The following is a 21,951-nucleotide window of genomic DNA, read 5'->3' as shown; positions in this document are numbered from 1 at the left end:
GATCCTATTGGATATTGACTTGGTATGCGGAGATCAAGTGGACACAATAGTGCAGTTGGGAGCCAGTCTTAGGAATGTGTATGTTAAGATCAGCTTTGGAGCTTCTGCCCATGCCCGCTAATAAGATCAGTTAAGTGGGTGGCCACAAGAGACAGGGCATTCTCAGTGGTAGCCCCATAATTACGGAACTCCCTTCCAAATAAATTTCACTTGGCCCCTGCAATGCAGGCTTACTAGTGGGCCTTAAAACTGTATCTGTTCTAGGATGCCTTTTTCTGACAGTGTTTTTGTGCTGCTGGCTTTTTGTGTTTCTGAGCTGTTTTAATGTATTTAATTAAAATCCCTTTAGTATGATCGACAATGCCAAAGTGCTGTATCATGCTAATGCAGACGTCCCCAACCTGGTGCCCTCCAGACATGTTGGACTACAACTTCCACCATCCCTGACCAGCAAGGTCAACTGTCATGTTGGTTGGGGATGATGGGGAGTTGTAGTCCCAAATGTCTGGTGGGAGTTGTAGTGTAAGATCACTATCATCAACAAGTTTATTATGGTCACCGACCAGACTTTACACATACAAAAGAGTAGGGTGAAGTTACATACAAATTTGAGAAGTCTGCAGCAGAATTAATTCTGGAGAGACCTTCTTCTCATAGCATTCAAAAAGAATTTTGCAAAAGCCTCGATTGTGTCTCTGTCCTCTGTGGCCCTGAAGCAATGAAGAAGTGCATTAATTTCTAATCTGGTGTCAAGCAACAATTTCTCTCTAATCTTTATATAACAAGAGTGTAAGATGATGGGAGTTATAGTCCATGACAGATAGATGCAATGGAGACATCAAATCGGCATACATTAATACACCATACACTGATTTGATGTGCCCATTGTATTCAAATGTCTTTTTCTATTGTGTATGCTGATTTGTGAGGGTTCTGACCTTAAATAAATAAAAGCACAATCCTATGCATATTTAGACAGGGCAAAAGGCTGGGGCATGCTGGGAGTTGTAGGCCTTTTTTCTCTCTAAATGTGCATAGGCTTGCACCCCAAGCAGTTTAAGGTAGCCAGAACCAGAACAAAGGAAGCGACATAACATTGGCTCACTGCAAATCATGCTTTGTCAACTGGGGGTGGGTGGGGGACTCCCACCGTCCCTTCCTTTGTCAGCCTTCATCCTAGTTCAGCATTATATCTGCATCAGTATTACTAATAGTTTGTGCTAACCGACTTCCATCTTAACCAGGGGTTGCAGCCCCATTCAGACCCTTGTTAAGAGGGACAACCTTGGTTAACAGGAGCCAAAATTATATTACACAGGACCCATGAGGTATGTTAATTGGTCAATATATTTCTCATATCTGGAGTCCTTGTCATTTTATGGCAGTGTCAGACCTCTCTTGTTATGGTAACCTCTATGCCAAGTTAATGCTGGGTAGTCTTCTGAGGCTGTAAATTCATTCTGTCTTATTGCAGGCTCCATTGATGATGTCCTTGGTGACCTCCTTGGTGATGATGGTAAATAATCATTGAAATGGAGAAATAACTTTTAAATCCTATCAGAAAGTGCCCATCAAATACTATCTTTAAATGAGGCCCTGCTCCATGTGCTCCCCCCCCCCAGTTCAGAGACTAGATAGGGGCTACTGGAGAGAGGGCCTTTTCTGTCATGGTGCCCCAGTTATGGAATTCATTCCCCTGATAAAATCACCTGGTGCGATCCTGCTCATTCTTCTAGGTGCCAGGTAAAATCACCCCATTACCCCAAGCTTCCAACTGTATATGCTTTTATTCCTGCTATCACTGTTGTGTGTTTTTAAAATATGTTCTTATCTTGTATTCTTGCCTTTAATTTTGGTTGCTCTTTGAGGGGAAATATGGGATATACATTTTCCTAAATAACTTTTTACTTTCATCTACTTTATGGCTGGTGAGCAATGAGGGGAATATTGAGGACTTGCTTCATTTCAGAGGAGTATGGCCAGTTATTATTTTCACCATGCTGTTCTGCACACGTACTTCATCTCCATGACCTGTCAGGGCTCAGACTTGTTATGTTTACACACAGTATGGTCAAACTTTAGCTTGCATGTTTGAGACTACTAATATGAGGAGACTGCTAAGATCTTAAAAGTTGAAATGCGATAGTTAGAGCAAAGGATATAACCTACACTTCAATCTCCTAAGTCTCCACCTCTCATTCCTAGATGACATTCCGCTTAAATCTAGCAAACCCGCTTCATTTGGTAGCAGTAGAGGGAGAGCCAGAGGAATCACCTCACAGACTAACAAAAAGTAAGTTGTGGCGTTACTAGTTTCTTTAGCACTTTCAGCATATGAAAAGATGGCAGTCCCATGGGAACTTCTTGTAGCCTTCCAGGTATTTTGGACTACAACTCCTATCATTACTTACCATTGACTATGCTGTCTGGGGCTGATGGGAATTGCACTCCAACAACATATGGAGTGCCACATGTTCACCATCTTTATTTTTAAGCAACACTGATTATTTTTCCCCTCCTTCCCCCAACATTCCCCCCCCCCCATTTTGCCTTCCTATTTCAGGAATCTTTCCTAAATAGAGTGGTGTCTGAAGTTTATTTTATGCCAAAGTAAATTTGGAGATTCCTCCTTAGTCAAAACACCTGAACAATTTTGAAAGAATTTTGATAAGAGCAATGAAATGTTTCAGGTGTGGGCTTTTTGTTTTCTTTTTTAATGTTTTTCACATTCTACGCTTTTTGTTGATTTGTTTTTTAGGAGTCTTCTGGATGATGACTTCTTCAGCAAAGTGGGTCTTGAGGAAGGCGCAGATGCAGAGGTGAGAATAAATAAGGCTCCACATCTTCCCTGCATGGTAAATGAAGGAAGCTTCCAGTGGTACAATTGAATCAACCACAGGAGTTTTCTGGCAGTTTACTCCTGTGTCTGAAAATGAGGCATGGAAAGGAGAGCATATATATGGTTCAGAAACTAAATGGGTTCTCCGGTACTATCAGGTTCTCATATCAAAAGGTCCTGCTCCAAAAGGTACTGACAGTTTTGCACTGGGGGCCAGTATATGTATGTGGTGCGTGTGGACAGCACTGAGAGTAACTGCTTTGGTTTTACTTACTTATTTATATATACGGAAAGGTGTTATACAAACACTCTAAGTAAGTAAAAAATATCTTTGTTTTTCAATTCATTCCCCTTTAAGGATCCTGATATCTCAGATGTAGATCCCGATGCTCTTCTGGAGACCTTGAAGGTAAATGGAACACATGTATTCCAACTTGAAAATAAATTGAGCTCACAGTGCTCTTTTAAGGGTGAATCAGTTGCTCTGCTCAAAATATATGTATTTTCTCATGCCCAGGATATGGATGACATGGAAGCTGATCTGCTGGGCATAAAGAAAACAAGCTCTGGTCCTGTTCAGAAACCTGTGAAGAATGTGGCAAAAACTCAGCCTTTAAATGACCCAGCAAGATCTGCCAAGAAAACAACTGTCTCTGAGAAAGGTGAGAACAGGAAGAGGTCTCTACATCTTTCTCTCAGGCCCTAGACACTTACTGAGCCAGGAAACTGAGAGGGTGGAAGAAGGATCCCTGTGCATGGAACAACTGATCCCTTAGGTCTTGCAATGACTTGAGGACAAAAATATAAATCTGGCCAGCTCCTTTCCCTTGGCCCAGCAAAGGGGTCTCTTGTGATACTCTTGTGATTGTCTCCTTGCATGCTCAAATCTGACATGGAGATTGGTACAGTCCCTGGCACTCAGAAAAGGGCTGGATTTTGCCCTCGGACTGCTATTAGAAGAGATGTTACCTCTACAGAATCATCTCTGAACCGTGGATTTTTTAGAAAGTTGTGTCCCACCTTCATGCTCTTGGTGATAACTTCCTTTGAGCCATTTTTTTTTTAACCAGAAGCACTCAATGTTGCATTGACTTGGGACAGAAGTTTCCTTCTTACATAAGAACAGGATATTAGTGAAGATAAATATCATGCCCTTTAAAAAAAATCTATCTATACAGGGGATTCTGTAAGTGGAATAAAAAAGGCTCCAAGCTCTACTCCCACCACCTCCAGGCAGCTGAAACAGAAGTTCTCCTTGGAAGGTAGATATGCTTCTTGGCATGGGACATATTTGTGTGAGTGAGAGAGAGAGAGAGAGACTAAAAGATAATCTAGGTTTGAACACAAAATGAATTTCTCTCTCTCTGTGTGTGTATGTATGTGTATGAGAGGGAGAGAGAGAGAGATACATTTATTAAAAATCTAGGTTTCAACAGAAATCTACAGGGGAAGGGTTAGGATTTGAGCATATTTATACTCAGCTGACATCCAGTCTAATGACCCAACTCTGAACTTGTACATTTTAGCTATTCATATCTATCAGATGCAGAAACCATAGGTGATGGACATGGAACAATATGCTTCACCAAATGAAGGACTACTAGACATAATGACATAGATTTACTAAGCATTGGATAAGGATGGTATCTATAAGACTATCTCCAATCCAGCACAGGTAGTATAGTCTCTCTTTCCCATGCAGTGGCTGAGTTGGTAGCTTTCCTGCTAGGAGGGACGTCCCATTTGGGAGCCAGGGCAGGAATGGCTTTTTCCAGTGATAAGATAGTAGAGTTTGAGTGCTGGGAAAAGACTGAATCAGTGAAGCAGAAGTGCTACCTTAAGAGCCAGAGTGGTATAGTGATTTGTCCGTTTAATAGATTTGAATCCCATCCTTCAGAATTGCTCCAAAAATGGCCAACAATAATATGTTTTGTAAAAATGCAAATAAAACAGAAAAAAACCCAATAAAACCGCATAGCAGCAGGATAAAGCAAGGGGAGCAGATTACAAACACATTTAACTGATGCTTTGAAAGGCCTGAGGAAATGCAAAGGTCTTTGCCTGGCACTGATGACATATTTAGACACCTCTAAGGTGGCCATGAAATTCTGAGCTGCGCCAGACAAGGTAGCCTTGACAAGGATGTTGAGGTCTCCTAGGATGGGTTGGGGGTCCTCAACACCAAGTCTGAGACTATCTTCGTCAGCTCTTTTAGAAACACCACTGAGCACACTATCATAATTGCCAGGCCATCCTGAGCGGCCGCATCCAGACACTCAAATTGGGACTTGGCTGGTCAGGGACCCTGGCAAAGGTGATAGAATCCTTATAAACCAGTGACAGGCATTCTTTGCTCCATTAAGGGCCACACTCCCTCAAAGGAAATCTTTCTGGAGCCTTGTGCTGGTGGTGTCCAGAGTCACCCCACATTTAAGAACATCACCACCCCACACTTCTTCTCTCTCAATAATCTCAGCAAAGAAAGATAGAAACAGTGTGTGGCAGTGATGATCTTAAAAAGATCCTTACTATCCTGTCTCTCTCTCTCTCACACACACACACACGGACATGCCCACCATCCATCCATATCCTCCATTGTCTTTAGACCAAGAAGATCTGGGTTCAAAATTGTGGTCATCCACAAAGCTTATTAGCTGACCTTGGGCCATTCTTACCTTGGTTGGGTTCAGCCCTGGGAAGATAAATGGTGGGGAACAGACATGTACACTGCTTTGAGCTCTTTGGCGGAAAGGCAGGATAAACATGTAATAAATAAAGTGTTTAAAAATCAGGATCACTGATGAAGCAAGAAAACAGTTGCCTATTTATTGTGCCAAAAGTGATCCATTGGAAACATGTGTAGTCTTGAGTCAACTGAGGCCAACTTGGGTTATGTAAAAGTATCCTAAGATTACTGGGAAATCTTGGTGCATCATGATATTAGTGGGTTTAAATCTGGGCCCTATTAGGTTGATGTCCTAACTATTAAGTATTTTTTCAGTCCTGTTCTTGATGTGATCTCCAGCTCATTATGCTGGAGTGTATTTGAGTGTATGTTTTGAAACAGTTGACCACTCTCCTAATAACCATTAATTTTCTAGATGTATCTTTTCTGTGTTTTTTTAAGATATGGATGACCCTTTGGCTGGTCTTTTGTCTGATGAAGAAGAGAGCACAGTGAAGAAAGCACATTCTTCTGTCACCAAAAATACCCCAGAAACAAATGCTGGAACCCCTAAAGAGAAAGGTAAGTGAAGATACCAAAATTACATCACTTCAGGCTTGTTTGGCTTCTTTGGAATGTGTTGGTATAACACTTTTATTTGTGTAAATAAAATGGTTCTGGGTGCCACAGTAACATTTTGGTAGCCTATGAGAGCAAAAGAAAAGTTGTGCTGAATTGGATCAAGGGGCTGCGTAGTCCAGCATTCTGTTTGCACGGTGGCACAGTAGCTGCCTATGGAAAACCGACAAGCAGAACATGAGTGAAATAGCCCCCTCCATGTTCCCTAGCAACAGGTTTTCAGAGGCATTCTGCCTCTGATCCTGGAGAAGTCATTGCTAGCCTTATTCCCCATACATTTGTCTAATCCACTTCCAAAGTTGTCTAAGATGGTAGCCATCATTACATCTTGGGTCGTGAATTATATCATTTAACTTAGGGTGACCATATGGAAAGGAGGGCAGGGCTCCTGTATCTTTAACAGTTGTATTGAAAGGGGAATTTCAGCAGGTGTCATTTGTATGCATGTAGCACCTGGTGAAATTCTCTCTTCAGCACAACAGTTAAAGCTACAGGAGCTATACTAGTGTGACCATATACAAAAGCTTTAAGTGTTGTGATGAAGAGGGACTTTCATGAGGTGCTGCAGGCATACAAATGACACCTGCTGAAATTCCCCTTTCAAGTTGGAAGCTTGTAAAAGATCCTTCTGCTTTGGATCCCTTTTAGCACTCTACAGGCACTATTCTTTTACAATTAGTTGAAAGCAGAATTAAAAGAATAGAGTACTTAAAATAGTGCTCTATAACCCAGTCACTGCCCTTGCCGAAGAGGCTAAGATCCTGTTTGGCAAAGGTCCCTTGCAATGTTTAATGCTACTTTGCTATAGAAAAAGAAAAAGAAAAAATAATGAAAGGGAACAAGTAATTAAAGCCTATGTGAGTAACAGAAACTGACTAATGAAGTAGCAATTCATCATGAATCCCTCAGTTGTGATGAGCAGGAAGTAATAAAACAGGCAGGACCATCAAACAGGAAGGTATGGATTAAAGGCACAGTAGCCCAGAAAAAAAACGTTCAACAGTGTTTTGCCAGTCCATATGGGATAGCCTGGTGCTACCATTGCATTTTACTTTAAATAAATAAATAAATAAATAAATATAATAACACTTCAAATTAAGTCTGAAAAAATACAGGTGGACAAGACAGGAAACACTCAAATGCAACAGTTTGACAATGTCAGTATTAAAAAGTGATGGCAATAAAATGATGAATAAAGGACATCCAGTCCAGAGAAAAGAGCTAATGTAGAAGTGAGAAAAGAGTTTAGCATGAGAAAATGTTTAGCATGAAAATGATCAGCTAATTGGCATAAAATGTTTTAATAGAGAAGACTCATTAGTCAACTTACTTGAAGCATTTTCTGAAGGGGGCAGGGGACCCCTAACACTTTGTCTAATGCTGTAAAATTAGGACTCACTATCACAAAGCCTTTCAATTCAATTTATCGGGAATGTATATTCTGTACAGCACCAAGTACATTGTTGGTGCAATATAAATAAATAAATAATGTCTCTTTCTGCAGCTCCTGGCTATGCTGTTGTCCCTGATCGAAAAAGGGAGGAGTTAACATTTGACGATGATGGGGATGATCTCATGGATGCTCTGGGGTTTGGTGAGAACTTGAAGGCAGAATTAAAATCTGACAAAAAGGGTGAAGTGTAAGCAATCTCTGTTCACTAAAATGCAATGAGTTCTGTGACCTCTTTTAGCTGGTGTGGGTGTAAATGGTTTATTTTGCACTTTGTTTCTTTAAAAAATGTACTTTTATTGTGTTTTATTCTATTTTATTTTGTCCACCGCTCCAAAATTTTGAATGGGGAGCGGTATATAAATATTGTAAATAAAATAAATGGCATTATTGTATATGAAAAACAGAAGAATAGTTTCACATTTGGGATAAAATAAGCTGAATGAATTCATGTTACAATTTGCATTGTACCCACTGATTTAGTTACATATAAATTATAGCAGAGATGGGCAACTTGTGGCCCTCCAGAAGTTTTGGCCTGCAATATTCATCAGCCCTTGCAAACATTGCCAAATAGGAGAATCATAGGCCAAAACATCTATAGAGTTGTTAAGGTGTACTTCTGCTAATTTCTGGAAATAGTAACCATATATTCTAGATTCCAAGCATTTAGCAGAAACACCCTGTGTCTGTCTTCTTGTCAGCCATGAAGGCTAGAACTGAAGTAAGGATGCTGAAGAAGCCACAAGATTCTTCCCATGATCTCTAGATTCTCTGATTTATAATTTGGGCTGGTTGATGGTGTAGATTCTCTGTAGCTTATCCTCAGCAATGGCGATTTCACTGGTGGGGAGGAGGGGGGTGGCCTGTGGTGGATTCTGGAGGTGGGAAATTGGCTCCTGAAGCCTCTGAAGTTGCCCACCTCTGATGTTGCTTTTGTATTTCTTTCTGGCAGAGGGGAGCCTCGTCCTGCCCGATCCATGCTTGATGAATTGCTGGGACGAGGAACGGCAAAGAAACTCCTGGAGCAATCAAACATGGGAGAACACAAGGAGTTCAAACTGGATAAGAAATATCAAAAGCAGGCAGGCAAGTGCGGTAGGGATGGTTAATCCTGTTGTTGTTTCTTCCATCCACGCAGTAATATGGGGAGCCTCTTTGGCCTTCCTTTGAAGCATCAGAGATGGCCACAGCTGGAGTTAGAAGCCTGAGAGAGTGTTAGGTGCTTGAAAGGATATGGAGGATATTACCTGATATGCTTGGTTGGTGTCTCTTGCTTACACACTTGTGTCTATACACAAAACATGTAACTCTGGTTGTTCTGACAAGGATATTGAAGCATTTCCCCCCGAAACCAGATTGTCAAGGGATCCTGGTTTTCTTCCCCCCAACATTCACATAGTTTTATTAAGGTAGACTTCCCTAATCTGGTGCCCTCCAGATGTTTTGGACTGCAACTCTCATTAGCCCCAGCCACCGTGGCCAATGGTCAGGCTAAGCCATAGTATTTAGCTCAAAATGCTTAACCACCATGGCTTAGCATGTCATCTGAACAGGATCAATCAAAGTAAAAGTGCTCGTGATTGTTCATTTCTTCAGCTTGACTCTCCTGGCTATTATCCATGTATAGATAATGAGGACTCTCTGGGAGACGATTTCACTTTTGGAGCCTACCAACCCACCATGGCCTCAACTCCAGAGGGACGGCAGTCAAGACGACAGTCTGTCAGGTAACGAACACTGTGCTAGCCACAAAATCTGTGTGTGTTTTTTCTCCTACATCACAACATGTGAAATTGTCCGCCCCTCTTTCTTTCCTGTTGCAGGTTTTCCTCGGAGAACCTCAGTGAACTGAAAACAGACCAGAGGTCGAAGCCATCCACCCCAGCATCTGGCAGCCCCATACGCAGCAAGACTGGAGCTGATTGGCTGGGGCTGAAAGATGAAGATTTTGACTTGCCGCCTCCATCTCCATTAAAAGAATCCAGCAAGAGTGGCGTAAGAGGAGTTACACTGGATATGCCACCTGGCTCTTCTGATGCTGAGCACCCTACACCTACCAGCCAGCTCCCTTCTAGATCCAAGCCAGTGATTGAAGCAGTAGCACCAAAGCCTGAACCAAGTGAGGAAGACAGTGACAGCTGGCTAAGTAATGTCTTATCTCAGAAGAAATCTCGAGCACAGGAGAAAGGGAAGGAGAAGAGTCCTGGGGCCCCTGATTCTCGGATACAGGGAGAGGAGGTGGCTCCCATCACTCTCACCACGTAAGACCAGAGGGTGCTCCCCCATCTGCACATAATGTTTTTCAGATTCAGCAAAGGACACGCCTTAATTTCACTGAATAATTTCACTGTCCCCTTATGTTTTCCAAATATATATGAATACCTTAATTCTCTATAGCCACCCAAGCCACAACACAAAAGCAGCTATCCATGCTGCACGCATTGTGCTCCCTTGCAATAAATCTCATTGGCTGATATTGGCCCTATTCCTTAATGAACTATTTCCATACCATAGTTTTATTTAACGTTATGCGTTTTTGTTTTTTTCAGCCAACATGATACCTCTGCACAAAGACATTTGCAATCTGTTGTCCCAGGAGATAGACCTGCCAGACTGGAAGAACCTGAGTAAGAAGCTGCTTGTGGGCATCCCGTATGCATCTGGTTGGCCACTCTGGGAAACAGGGATGTTGGACTAGTTAGGCCTTTGGTCTGATCCAGCAGGGCTCTTCTTATGTTAAGTCCTCCTGGTTACTGACATGTTGCTCTTCTTGTTATATAGCAGGGATGGGCAACTTTGGGAGGTCCGGGAACCATTTCCTTCCCACCCACCCCCGCCCCCTGGACATGCCCCTACCATGGTCTGGACTCTACAGGGCACCCCTCCATATCATTTGACCTTTTTAGTGCTCTGTTGCACTAAAACACATTGTGTGTGTGTGTGTGTGTGTGTGTGTGTGTGTGTGTGTGTGTGTGTGTGAAATATCCACCGGATTTGGGGTTGGGGGTGGCAGGGGCTCCAAGCAGGACATGGGCTGTATGTTCCCCACCTCCGTTGTATAGGAATATGTGAGTGTATGAAAGTAGAAGGGGAGGGAGAGGCCTTTTTCCACGCTTCCAAGGAGCATCCGAAGGAAATGCAGGGGCTTCTAAGCCACATGGCAAATGAGGGTGCAATCCTAAGCATGAGAAAGTAGATCCCATAGAAAACACTGGGATTTACTTCTGAGTAGATATTGTTGGGATTGCCCTGTGAATAAAAACACAGGCATTTATTTATTTATTTATTTAAAACATTTGTGACAAATGTAACAAATAAATACATTTGTATCCTGCCCTATATCATTAAGATCTCAGGGCGGTGTACAGATAAAAGCATGCAATATAAAACAATAAATATGCACAGTTAAAAACAAACAATTAGCATAGAGTTGAGAGGATACTCCCATATACTCAGTGTTTAAAGGGAGGGAAATTGGCTCCTTAGCTTTTTTTTTTAACCACTCTGATTAAATTAACGAAAGATGGGTTAAAGGTTCCCCACTCTACATGGGCCAAGCGATCCTACTAGGGGAGGGGAAAGCCACAGAGGAGGGGATGGCAAGAAGGAAGATATGCGCACCAGCTCCATTGTTTGGGGGACGTGTCAGGGGAACAGGAGGTTGTGGATCCCCCCCCCCCCCCCCCCCGCATTCCCTCTCTCCATCAGAGCACTCTTGGCAGAGCAGCAAGGGCAGCAGCGGCAGCAGTTTCTGTGCCCGCCACCAGGAGGCTTGCAAAGGGGGTTCTCCTCCTTCCCTGCACGCAGACTTTCTTCTCCACAGAGAGAAGGGGAGATTGGCTCTACACTGAAGCCCTTGGAATGCCCTCCAAGAGTCCATAGGGTTGTTGCTTAAATTATTCTTATTACATGACCTTAACTGAAATGATTGTGAGTTGCACTTATTCCAGAATAATAGAATCAATCTGTGTGTGTATGTGTGTGTGCGTGCTTTCTACAGGTCTTCCATGCCTTGGTTAAAATCTCAGGAACAAGACACTCCTGCTTTTCCATTAGATCCCAGGAAAGGGACTCCCTTTGGAGACACAAGTACAACAGGTAAGAGTCAAAGTCCGGCTCAGCTGCCAAAGGAATGAACATTCCCCTAGGACCTCCATCACCGATTACTTTGGTGCCCTCTAATTCAGGGGTCTTCAATATGGTGCTTATGAGGCTAGCCTGAGGTCCCAAACAAGCTATTCCACCCCCGTCTCATCACTTGCTCTGATAAGAATATATGAGCCTGCGGGATCAGACCAAAGGTCCATCGAGACTAGCATTGTGATCACCCAGTGGCTATCTATGGGAAGCCCAAATGTAGGACATGACTGCAATAGCACCCTCCTGCCTATGTTCCCCAGCAACTGTATACATAGGCATACTGTCTCTGATACCGGAGGTAGCATATAGTCATCAGGACTAGGAGCCATGGATCGCCTTCTTCTCCCTGAATTTGTCCAATCCCCCTTTAAAATCATCCGAAGTGCTGACCATCACAACGTCTTGTGGAAGTGCTGTCTGAGAGGTCTGTTGGATGCTGTCACAAAGGGCAATGCAGCTTGTTCCGTGCAGCTAGTGATGTCTTCCATCTCTTGGTTTACTTCCCAGCTGGTGCCCCTTAGTCCTTCCACAGGCCCCTTCCTGGCTATAGGGTAAAGTGCGCTTCATGGCTGTTCTGCCTCCTTTTAACCATGCAAGTTTAACCATGTGAGGCTCTACCCGTATTTCTCTGTGCGGGAAAGTGCCTAAATGAATGGTTATATCTGATTTCTACATGTATTGGATTCCCAGCGCCTGCAGCATTTTTGCAAGGACACCAAGAAGCTCTCAGGATTCCTGTGTGCTCTCAGGTAGGTGTATCCTAGGTAAAGGACTATTATTATTATTTTATTGGAGAAAGGAAGTGGGAGGATTAAATGAATATATTTATTTAGCAAACACTTCTATCTAGCAGTTCATGCAGTTGTTTATGAACACCTCTTTCATTTTCTACTCTCATTGTGCCGAGATTTAAAGAGAAACTGAAGTTAGTCTGGAAAGGCCACACAATTCAATAGTCAGCATTATTTTAGCTCTGGAACGGACACTTAAGATGCCTTGTGAACTGCCCAGAGAGCTTTGGCTCTTGGGGGGTATAAAAATGTAATTAATTAATTAAATAAATAAATTTGAGCACTTTCTGTGCCTAATCTCCCCTTTCGAGCTACGGGCTAATCTGGAGGCTCCCAGACTTGCATACACCTATAACATTGGGAAGGGATCTCAAGTACTACTTAGCCCAATGTCAAGCTTACAGAATCTTCTGAGTTCAACAGATATTAAGCCATTCCCCTTATATAGACATCCAGGCAAGGAGATTCCACCGTTCTCTTGGGGAAGTGTGGTAGAGCACATGCTTTGCATGCAGAAGGTCCCAGGTTTGATCGCCGGCTTCTCCAGGAAGGGCAAGGAAATGAATCCTGCCTGAAACCCTGGAGAGCTGCTGCTAGTCAGTGTTGACAATACTGGGCTAGATGGACCAATGGTCTGACTCAGTATAAGGCAGCTTCCTATGTTCCTATGTAGCTGCTGTCATGTACTGTAGCTGCTCAAGAGTCCCCAAGAAGTCAAAACCAAGGAAAGTTCCTAGGCCAATCCACAAAGCTTTATTGCAAACAATTAACACTTCTGTAACACAAACTAGGCTGGTATTGACATTTAAAGCCCTAAACGGTTTGGGGCCAGGTTATTTGAAGGAACGCCTCCTCCCATATGTACCTACCCGGACCTTAAGATCATCTACAGGGGCCCTTCTCCGTGAGCCCCTGCCAAAGGAAGTGAGGCAGGTGGCTACTAGGAGGAGGGCTTTCTCCGCTGTGGCACCCCAGTTGTGGAACGAGCTCCCCAGAGAAGTCCGCTTGGCGCCTACACTGTACTGCTTTCGTCGCCAGCTGAAGACCTTTTTATTCACTCAGTATTTTAACACTTAATTTTAACTTAAATTTAAATTTTACTGTTTTAACTCTGTATTTTAATCTTATATCAATTTTGCTGTGTGGTTTTATCCTGGTTGCGCTTTTTATACCGTATTTCGTAATTGTGTTTTTAACCTGTTGGGCGTTTTATTGTGGTTTTAATTTTTGTGAACCGCCCAGAGAGCTTCGGCTATTGGGCGGTATAAAAATGTAATAAATAAATAAATAAATAAATAAATAGGCGCCTTTATGGGGAAATTCCCCCTAGGCAACGCTATGCAAACTAGGCAAAACAATTGACAGTTCAAAGGAAAGAAAAGGCTTTTCAAACGTCCCAAGCTTCAAGATGCCTTCTCTCATGCAATCTCTCCGACTGTCTCCTTGCTGCTAATCTCACTGAACGTTTTAACTTATGGTGATTCCTAGCATCCAGTAATGTTTTAGAATGTTCACCCCCGGAAGTTGACTCCCTGTCTCCTGAGAGCATAGGATCTGACTTTAAGGAGACAGACTCTGGGAGGGGCGCATTCGCAGCTGGAGGCTCTCCCATGTGAACTTCCTCCCCCATTGGCTCAGCATCTTCTGAATCAGAATCTGTTTCTGATTGATTACCTGCGTCATCTGCTCCCAACACAGGAGCAGTAGGGGCATACATGACAGCTGCGAAGACGAGTTAGCTGAGCAGCTCACAGAACAAATACACCATTAAAATACAAGACAAGACAATGAAAACTAAAAGTAAAATTAAAATACAGGCAAGCTGCGTAGACTATAGCAGATAACGTTAGTGCTAGTGCATGGTAGCAGGACCTGTGGTTATTTCAACATGCTTTCACAATGCTAAGAACTGTATTTGAATTTCTCTATGTTTGCAAATTTAAATAATAGGGCAATTGGTCAGAATATACATTCTTAATCAGAATTCTCAGTCGAGATATGCTGTGGGCTACTAAACATTTGGCACCTTACTTGGAAAAATGGCCTCTGTCCTTCTCAGCCCATGTTTTCTATGCTAACAGTGCTTTGCATTTGCTTCTCTCCACCCAACTCCTCTTCCCATTCTCAGCTCCTGCACCCAGAACCCCACGCACTAAGCTCACCAAATATTGGTGAATATGAAAAAGGGCTGGCCAGAGTGCAAGCCCAGCTGCGTGGGAACCTGGCAAGCTACCAGGCCGAGCTATTGAGTGCCCAGACTCGCCTTGCTGAGCTGGAAGTTCAGGTGAGTTAATCATGCCAATGGCGGATGTAGAAATAGCTCTACCTAATTTTCTTTTTATGAAAGCATTATCCTATATATTAACAGCAAACACATGCTCCAAGTGTGAATCCCTGTGTAGCTAAAATGGCACCATCTACACCTAAGTGGGAGGTGCATCAGCAGGCTTGGGGGAAACGCTCAAGGTTTGCAGAATTTCAAACACACTCTAGAAATTAAAACAATCCACGATGGACTGTTTTTGTGGAGGGAGCCTAAAGCAACCCATTGTGGAGGGAGCAGTGGGCACAGAATGCTGACTGACTATTGTTGGGAGGAAATGGAAAACCAGGCAGAGTCATGGAATGGAGTCTCTTGGAAGAAGGCTTGGTTGGGTGGCTGGCTGACTAGCTGGCTGGCCCCCTGAACCAAGCACTCCACAATGCAACAATATGTTGAAAGTCCTGCTTGTACTGTCATAAACATGTATGGCTAATATTTCTGGACTAGCTCCTCCATAGAGACCAAGCATGTGAAAATGCCCAAGGGCACATGAGTCACAGAGATGTCAGTCTCTTCTCCAACCCAAACCCCCCAGTTTCCCTGCACCAAAGCCAGTTGGAGAGATCTCTATTTTCAAGTAAGAGCTCTATGAGCGAAGGCTTCCTCACTGCAAACATCTGTGCTCTCCGTGCGGATGTTGTGGGGTGTGGCAAGCTGATGTGGGCTATGTGGGGGTGGTCAGCAAGACCTGCGCATGTGTTGAATCAGTGCCTGAGCATTACTTCAGAAGAAAGCTTACATCCATAGCTTTTCTGCAGAGACCAAGTAGGGGATCTGGTTACAAGGCCATTTCAATTCCCCGAGCACCACCTGGTGATTTTTGTGACTCTCCACATTTATGCTATATGATGGCTGATTTTTTTACATTTATTAAAATGAAGATTAAAATTAAAAAACAAATGTAATTTGTGTTAAAATACATTCAGGCAAGGCGGCTGGAGCTGGAGAAGAATCAGCAGAAACTGTTGTTAGAAAGTCTGCAACAGCGCCATCAAGAGGACTTGGAGCTCATTGAGAATGCTCACAGGTAGTGGCGTTCCCTTATGCACACTCTCATCATGGGGCGGTATTACTTATTTAGGATACTTATTTGGATATTTAATCTGCTTTTGTTGAAGTGCATGCATAAATCTTCAAAAGCTGTATTTTCATACACACTTTCAATCACATTTCATAGGTATGCATTGAAATTGATCTATTCAAATCTATGTAGCCGCAATGTTTTTTCTTTCTTTTCATTTTCTTTTTCTTGAAATTTTACAATTTTTTTTTTTTTTGGAAAGGGCTAGGCATTGTAAACAAAAAAAAAAGAATCTTATGCCAACAGCTAAACTTGCTCTTTAATTAGAAGTCTATAATAATAATTATTAATCCTAACTGCATGAGAAAATTGTGGGTCCTTCTTTCAACCCAAATATACCTGGCAACTTCCTTGGGTTTTTGGGGTGGATAGGAACCGTGTGAAAGTGATTGAAGACTCGTACCGCCAGCGTGAGGACCGTCTCCGGCAAGAGAACCAAGAGTTGGCAGAACAATACTTGTCTCGTTGCCAGAGTGCAGAGCAGGCCAAATCAGAGATGCTAGCCCAGCACCAGCGCCGACTCACAGACCTGGAGCAGGAGAAGGCCAAGGAGACTGAGCGGCTGCAGGAACTTCAGCGGTAAGCGAAGAGAATCCATTGGACTTTGATGCTCTTCAGAAGCACAATTCAGACACACTAGTCTGTTTCCCTTGACCCGTGATTGAAGTTGGCCAAACTTTCTGTTTGACCTCAGAGAGTGCATTATGTATACCTATACATACTGAAGAAACTGCTTTTTTTATTCCACTTCCTGAGTAAGGGTGTTGTTGTTGTTGTTGTTTTCCTTTGGGGGCCCCAGGATGTCCATCCTGCAAATGCGCAAAGACCATGAAGAGCAGCTTCAACGGTTGAAACAACTAAAGACTCAGGAGATCGACGCAGTGACCAGTGCCACCTCTTACACCAGGTAATAACTGCTGCTCACCTGTGATCCCAAGGGATTGGAAAGAAGAAAAGCCAGAGCTAGGAATAACCACGTACGGATGAGGGAAATGAAAGATTGTATCCAGTGCTCAAACACTAGCAAACCAGGTCAGATTAAGGCTATTGGAAATCTACTGGAAATTCTACTAATTCCCAATTGGTTACTGTAGTGGAAGACATTGAGATCTTCTGCATTCTGGATCACAAGGGTTAACATTCATGGTTAGCAGGAGAACGTGATAAATGGTTGGAGAGAGGGAGTGGGTTTTCTCTGCTGTTGGGCTCTTTGAGAGTGAAATACAGTGTGGAGGAGCATTACATTAGGATCAACAGCAGAGTGAAGTAAAGGAGATCTTCTTCCCTTGGTCAGCCTGCAATTTACCCATAATTCCCAGCATTCCTGGCCACTGGCAATTCTGGCTGGGGCTGGTGGGATGTGAAATCCACAACATCTGTTGGGTACCAGGCTCAGGAAGGCTGCTGTAGGAAAATTGCAAGCTCCTTTGCTCTGCCAATGCCATTGGGGAAGTGAAGTAGGACAGTTCTAGGTAGCGCAGTGCAGGGGAAAACCCTCCACTCTTTTCATCTTGGTTAGATGTGTGGGTATGTCCACGTAAGAGTCCTAAGTAAAACCTGAGAATGTTGAGGCTTTGGCATGAGGATTTCAAATTGGTAATCTGACAAAGGCCACATGAACAACCTAGACCACTCTCTAAAACGGAGCCCTGTAAGTAGCCAGAAAGGATCCAGCTCACATCCAGAGCAGCCAACTGTTATATCTAACCACTGCTTAAGAAGCCTTTTGGCTCATGCTCTTTTTGTAAAGAAGCCAATGGGAAACAAATGGATGTGTCTTTCTAGGCAATGTGGTGCTCTTCTGTATTTTTGCAGGTCTTTGAATGGCATCATAGACCAGATGGAGAAGTTCTCCAGCAACCTGAATGATATTGCCAACAAAGTGGAGGCCACTCACAACACCACACACCAAGGACTTGAGATCGGGGCTCGCCAAAGGGATGAACAGCTCAGGGGTACATATCCTTTTTGACTCTCGAAACTAAGTAGTAATTCTTCAAGGTCTTTCTCATGCTCTGGGGTACTTTCCACTTAGCTTTTGTCCTGGTCTGAAATGCATTGATGTGGTCTACATGTTCCTGCCATACTATCTCAGATTTCTCTCAATAGGTCAGTAAAATACTAAATGAATACAAGCTTGAACAGGCCTGGACATGAATAAAAAACAAAGCCAATTGGTTGCCTCACCTTGTTCCAGTCTGGACTAGGCTAAACTTAGCCTTTCCTCTGCTGGTGGGAGGCAGAGGGATGACTAAACCAGACACCATCTAGAAAGCAAAGCCTTCCAGATAACACCTGATATGCAGTTTTCCTAGGATGGTTGCTCTATGACGTGCAAACTGCCTGCCTGGTACCATCTTGGAACTGCTTCCCTGTCACCCCATCACAGGAGACCAATCAGAGACACGGAAGCAGCTCCAAGATGGCACACCAGGTTGTGTTTCATAAAGTAACCAGCCTAGGAAGTCTGTGTACAGCGTGTGGGAAAGCACACATACTCCTTTCTTACTGTGAGAGCCAGATAGCCTGGTCAAAATTTGTCCAAAATGTTGCTGCTTCTATATTGCACCTCAGATTTGCCACTGGAGATATAGCCTTCAGACTGTATTCAGATCAGGCAGGCCTTAAGAAGAAGATAATACACTTTAATTCTGTTGAGAGATTGTTTTTCTAGCTAAAAATGAAATTAAGGCATAATGGCAAGAGCTGTGAGGAACCTAAAGCAACAACAAACTCTTTGGGCTCAAGCCAACACACCAGTCATGGTCAAATTTGTCCTTCAAGAAAGTTCGGCAGGAAGTTGCCCTGTCTTGGCTCAGAATTGGATCTGGGGTCCATTTCCTTTTGAAAGTGGAGGCCCCAGTGGTGTATGTGTGTGTGTACCTTGCAGTATCCCCGTCACTTGTGTCCATGGTTTTCAATGGTTTGCCAAACCGTGATCAGCACTATGTGGGCCTGATTTTGTTTCTGGGCAATTAATTAGTATGCTTTCTTCATGCTTCAAAAAGAAAGAAAACAAAAAGACTTGTCTGACTGACTGCGCTTTAGGACCATGACCACAATTAGGTCTTGGTTTGGATCATGCATGAGCAGAATAGAAATTTAGCTTGTAACGTAATCTCATATATTGTCATGTATAGTGCAATATGGCCAAGATGCCACTGCATTGTAAAAATCCTCATTAGCTACCTGCCTTTTCAAGCTGAGATTGAGGACACAAATCAAGATGGTTCTAATTTCAGAGATTAGAGGTTTTGAATCAGTTTTAACTGATTCTCCTGCTAGGCCACAGAGCTGGCAAAGACTAGCATAAGCACAGTGCACAGGGGTTCCCAGATCTTTTCTGCACTCCTGGTTGTGCCTAACAAGGGTAAACCAATTGTGTAGGAGGATGCTGTCTGGGAATGCCTCATTTTCCGTTTCACCTACTCTAGGTAGAATAACAAATTTATTGGAAATCAGTGGAGATGCTGTGGGCAGCACCAGTTATGTGCCCTAGTAGCAGAACCTGTGCAATAGTAGGGTTTGACTTGAAGAAAAAAATGCCCTGTACACCCTTGGAGACTGCAAAGAGGTAGTGATTTTTCTCTCCACCCCTCCCCCTTCTTCCCCATCTGGAAGTTCTGCAAGACCGTCTGACCCGGCAGCAGAGAGACATGGAAGATGAGCGAGGCCGGCTGCAGGAAGTCGTCTCTAAAATGGAGGCCAGGCTAAATGAGCAGACCCGCCTTCTGGAGCAGGTGAGCTGATGCTAGATTGGAAGCACCTCATGGCAGGTGTCTGCCAAAAGGAATGTGAGAACTGTGATTCAGGACTTAAATAAAGGTGGCCTATTCCCCCCACCTCTGCAAATAACATTAACCCTGAAGGCAACTTCTGGCTTTAGGACTGCTTAAATGTTGATAAATGGAAAGTAAATACATTTCTGAGGCCTTTTAAACTTTTGACTATACCCGCTAGCTTTACAGAAATGAGAGCTTAATGGTCAATCAAATGCTGCCTCATAACCTCACTTAGGTCACTTCCACTTCCAGGTAAGGCCTTGAGTGAAGAGATACGAAGTGAAATGTATCTTTTTTGTGTGGGGGGGAGTTTCACTTGAACAGAGAGAGTGAATATTCCATGAGAGAATCTGTACAGCAAGGGTGCAGAACCTCTTTCAGTCCGAGGGCCGAATTTCATTTTGGAGAAGCTTTGCGGGCTGCGTTTTTACATAAGAACACAAGAAGAGCCCTGCTGGATCAGACCAGGGGTCCATTTAGTCCAGCACTTTGGTTCACACAGTGGCCAATCAGCTGTCATCTGTCAATGATGGGCGTGGTCAAAGGAAAAATGGGCAGGGACAAAATCCCCAAAATACCAGTATATTTTAATTTAAAACTCTTCCTGCCAGTAAGGAAGGCATTTTGACCTTTCAGAATGGGGGGAAAAGCTGCACAAAAGCCAGGAAACCAACAAACAAATGGTTTGTATGGGGGGGGGGAGGGTGTGTCATCCTGGGAAAGGAGGGGTGACCCTTTGGGGAGCCCTGGAGGTTAGCATTTGGCTTTTGGGAAGTTGACATGCTGTTGTGGACTGGGGATCCCACGAACCCAGAAAGGGGTGAGAAACTGCTGAGAAGGGATAAGCAAATATCAGATTTGACAAGTAGATTTTTTTATTGAGGCATTTATTGATTCACAACACAGATGACTTTTAAGTTTGTAATCATATATAAAGTGGTAAAGGGTGGACATTTTCCTTGAGGCAAAATGGTGTTTAAAGATCAGAGTAATGGTTCTAATTCATGTTAATGGCTGTGAAAAAGCTCCTGGGTAACTAATTCAGAATACAATACCTGTAGTTACATAGAATTGGGAGGAAATCTCACAAACACACTTTTTTTTTTTTTACTCACCCACCTGCCCTGATTATGTTAGCAAAAGGAATTTGAAATCCTTATTTCTAATGGTTATTTAAACAACAACGACATCCTTAAAGCATCTAGTGTGGTTCTAAATTATATTTATTTTTCTGGAACAGATTGGGGTGAGAAAGGAGTGTGGTGTTTTTAGTGTAATTTAATAATAGAGAAAAATGAGAAAAAGCAGATACAGCACTGTCTGTTTTGTTTTTTGTTTGCATGCACTTATTTTCCTATCTGTATAGTGTGGAATTGCATTGTTGATGTCCCAACTGTGATTGGAGTGGCTTTCAGCTGGGTAGCATCTTCTGACTAATGTGTTTGCCCTTCCAGATTGTCTCACCCGACTGAAATGCTTTCTTGTCTACTAGTGGGATAAACCGACTTGTGTCTTTCTGCCATAGGAACGCTGGAGAGTGACAACAGAGCAATCCAAAGTGGACTCTTTACAGCACTCACTAGAGGAACAGAGAAGGGTCATGACCCAGCAGCTGACCATGGAAAGGGAAGAGCTAGAGAGGGCAAAGGTTAGAGGTGTCCACGTCGTTTGAGTAAAGTGGTACTATCAGCTACTCCAAAGCAAGGGTGCAGAACCCCTTTCAAACCGAGGGCCGAATTCCATTTTAGAGAAGTTCTTGGGAGCCCGCGTTCCAGTGGTGGGTGGAGCAAAAGGAGAAGGACCAAAACCCAGAAATACCAGCATATTTTAGTTTAAAACTCTTCCTGACAGTAATTAAACTTTAGGAGAGGCATTTCAGCCTTTTAGAATGGAGGAAAAACTGCACAAAAGCCAGAAAACCACCAAATTATTGGTGGTTTGGGGAAAGGGGGTGGGGCCAAAGGAAGAGAAGTGGCCATCGGAGGGACCCTGGAGGGCCGCAGTGGGACTCTAGGTGGGCCAGATTTGGCCCATGAGCCTGAGGTTCAACACCCTTGCTGTGAAGTAAGGACTGATTTAGTTGCAAACATGCTGCAGTCTGTACAGAACTGAAAGTTGGGAGGGAAAATCTGTACATTTCCTTGTACTTTCATTTATATGCTTTTATGTGGATATTCTTCCATGCAAACAACAAGAGATTTAAAGCAGACACAAATGCTGTTCCCAAGAGAAAAATAA

The 21,951-nt window shown here is 43.2% G+C and overlaps 1 protein-coding gene across 3 annotated transcripts in view; it reads left to right on the top strand.

Annotated features, from left to right (window-relative positions):
• FBF1 (Fas binding factor 1) overlaps window positions 1-21,951 on the top strand; it is a 35,461-nt gene that overhangs the window by 6,412 nt on the left and 7,098 nt on the right. For all 3 annotated transcript variants that reach the window (XM_063120321.1, XM_063120323.1, XM_063120322.1), the window contains exons 4-24: window positions 1,475-1,516; window positions 2,206-2,293; window positions 2,759-2,819; window positions 3,198-3,248; window positions 3,357-3,501; window positions 4,018-4,101; window positions 5,967-6,086; window positions 7,648-7,783; window positions 8,549-8,682; window positions 9,224-9,323; window positions 9,420-9,857; window positions 10,146-10,223; window positions 11,597-11,694; window positions 12,427-12,485; window positions 14,656-14,811; window positions 15,777-15,877; window positions 16,304-16,510; window positions 16,731-16,838; window positions 17,747-17,886; window positions 19,553-19,671; window positions 21,239-21,361. In XM_063120321.1, coding sequence (XP_062976391.1) covers window positions 1,475-1,516; window positions 2,206-2,293; window positions 2,759-2,819; window positions 3,198-3,248; window positions 3,357-3,501; window positions 4,018-4,101; window positions 5,967-6,086; window positions 7,648-7,783; window positions 8,549-8,682; window positions 9,224-9,323; window positions 9,420-9,857; window positions 10,146-10,223; window positions 11,597-11,694; window positions 12,427-12,485; window positions 14,656-14,811; window positions 15,777-15,877; window positions 16,304-16,510; window positions 16,731-16,838; window positions 17,747-17,886; window positions 19,553-19,671; window positions 21,239-21,361 — 2,588 coding nt within the window. The remainder of the gene's footprint in view (window positions 1-1,474; window positions 1,517-2,205; window positions 2,294-2,758; window positions 2,820-3,197; window positions 3,249-3,356; window positions 3,502-4,017; window positions 4,102-5,966; window positions 6,087-7,647; window positions 7,784-8,548; window positions 8,683-9,223; window positions 9,324-9,419; window positions 9,858-10,145; window positions 10,224-11,596; window positions 11,695-12,426; window positions 12,486-14,655; window positions 14,812-15,776; window positions 15,878-16,303; window positions 16,511-16,730; window positions 16,839-17,746; window positions 17,887-19,552; window positions 19,672-21,238; window positions 21,362-21,951) is intronic.

Source organism: Elgaria multicarinata, chromosome 3 (genome assembly GCF_023053635.1).
Source record: "Elgaria multicarinata webbii isolate HBS135686 ecotype San Diego chromosome 3, rElgMul1.1.pri, whole genome shotgun sequence".
NCBI lineage: Eukaryota > Metazoa > Chordata > Lepidosauria > Squamata > Anguidae > Elgaria > Elgaria multicarinata.
The sequence above is the reverse complement of the archived record's forward strand: the minus strand, read 5'-3'. Positions and strand labels throughout refer to the sequence as shown.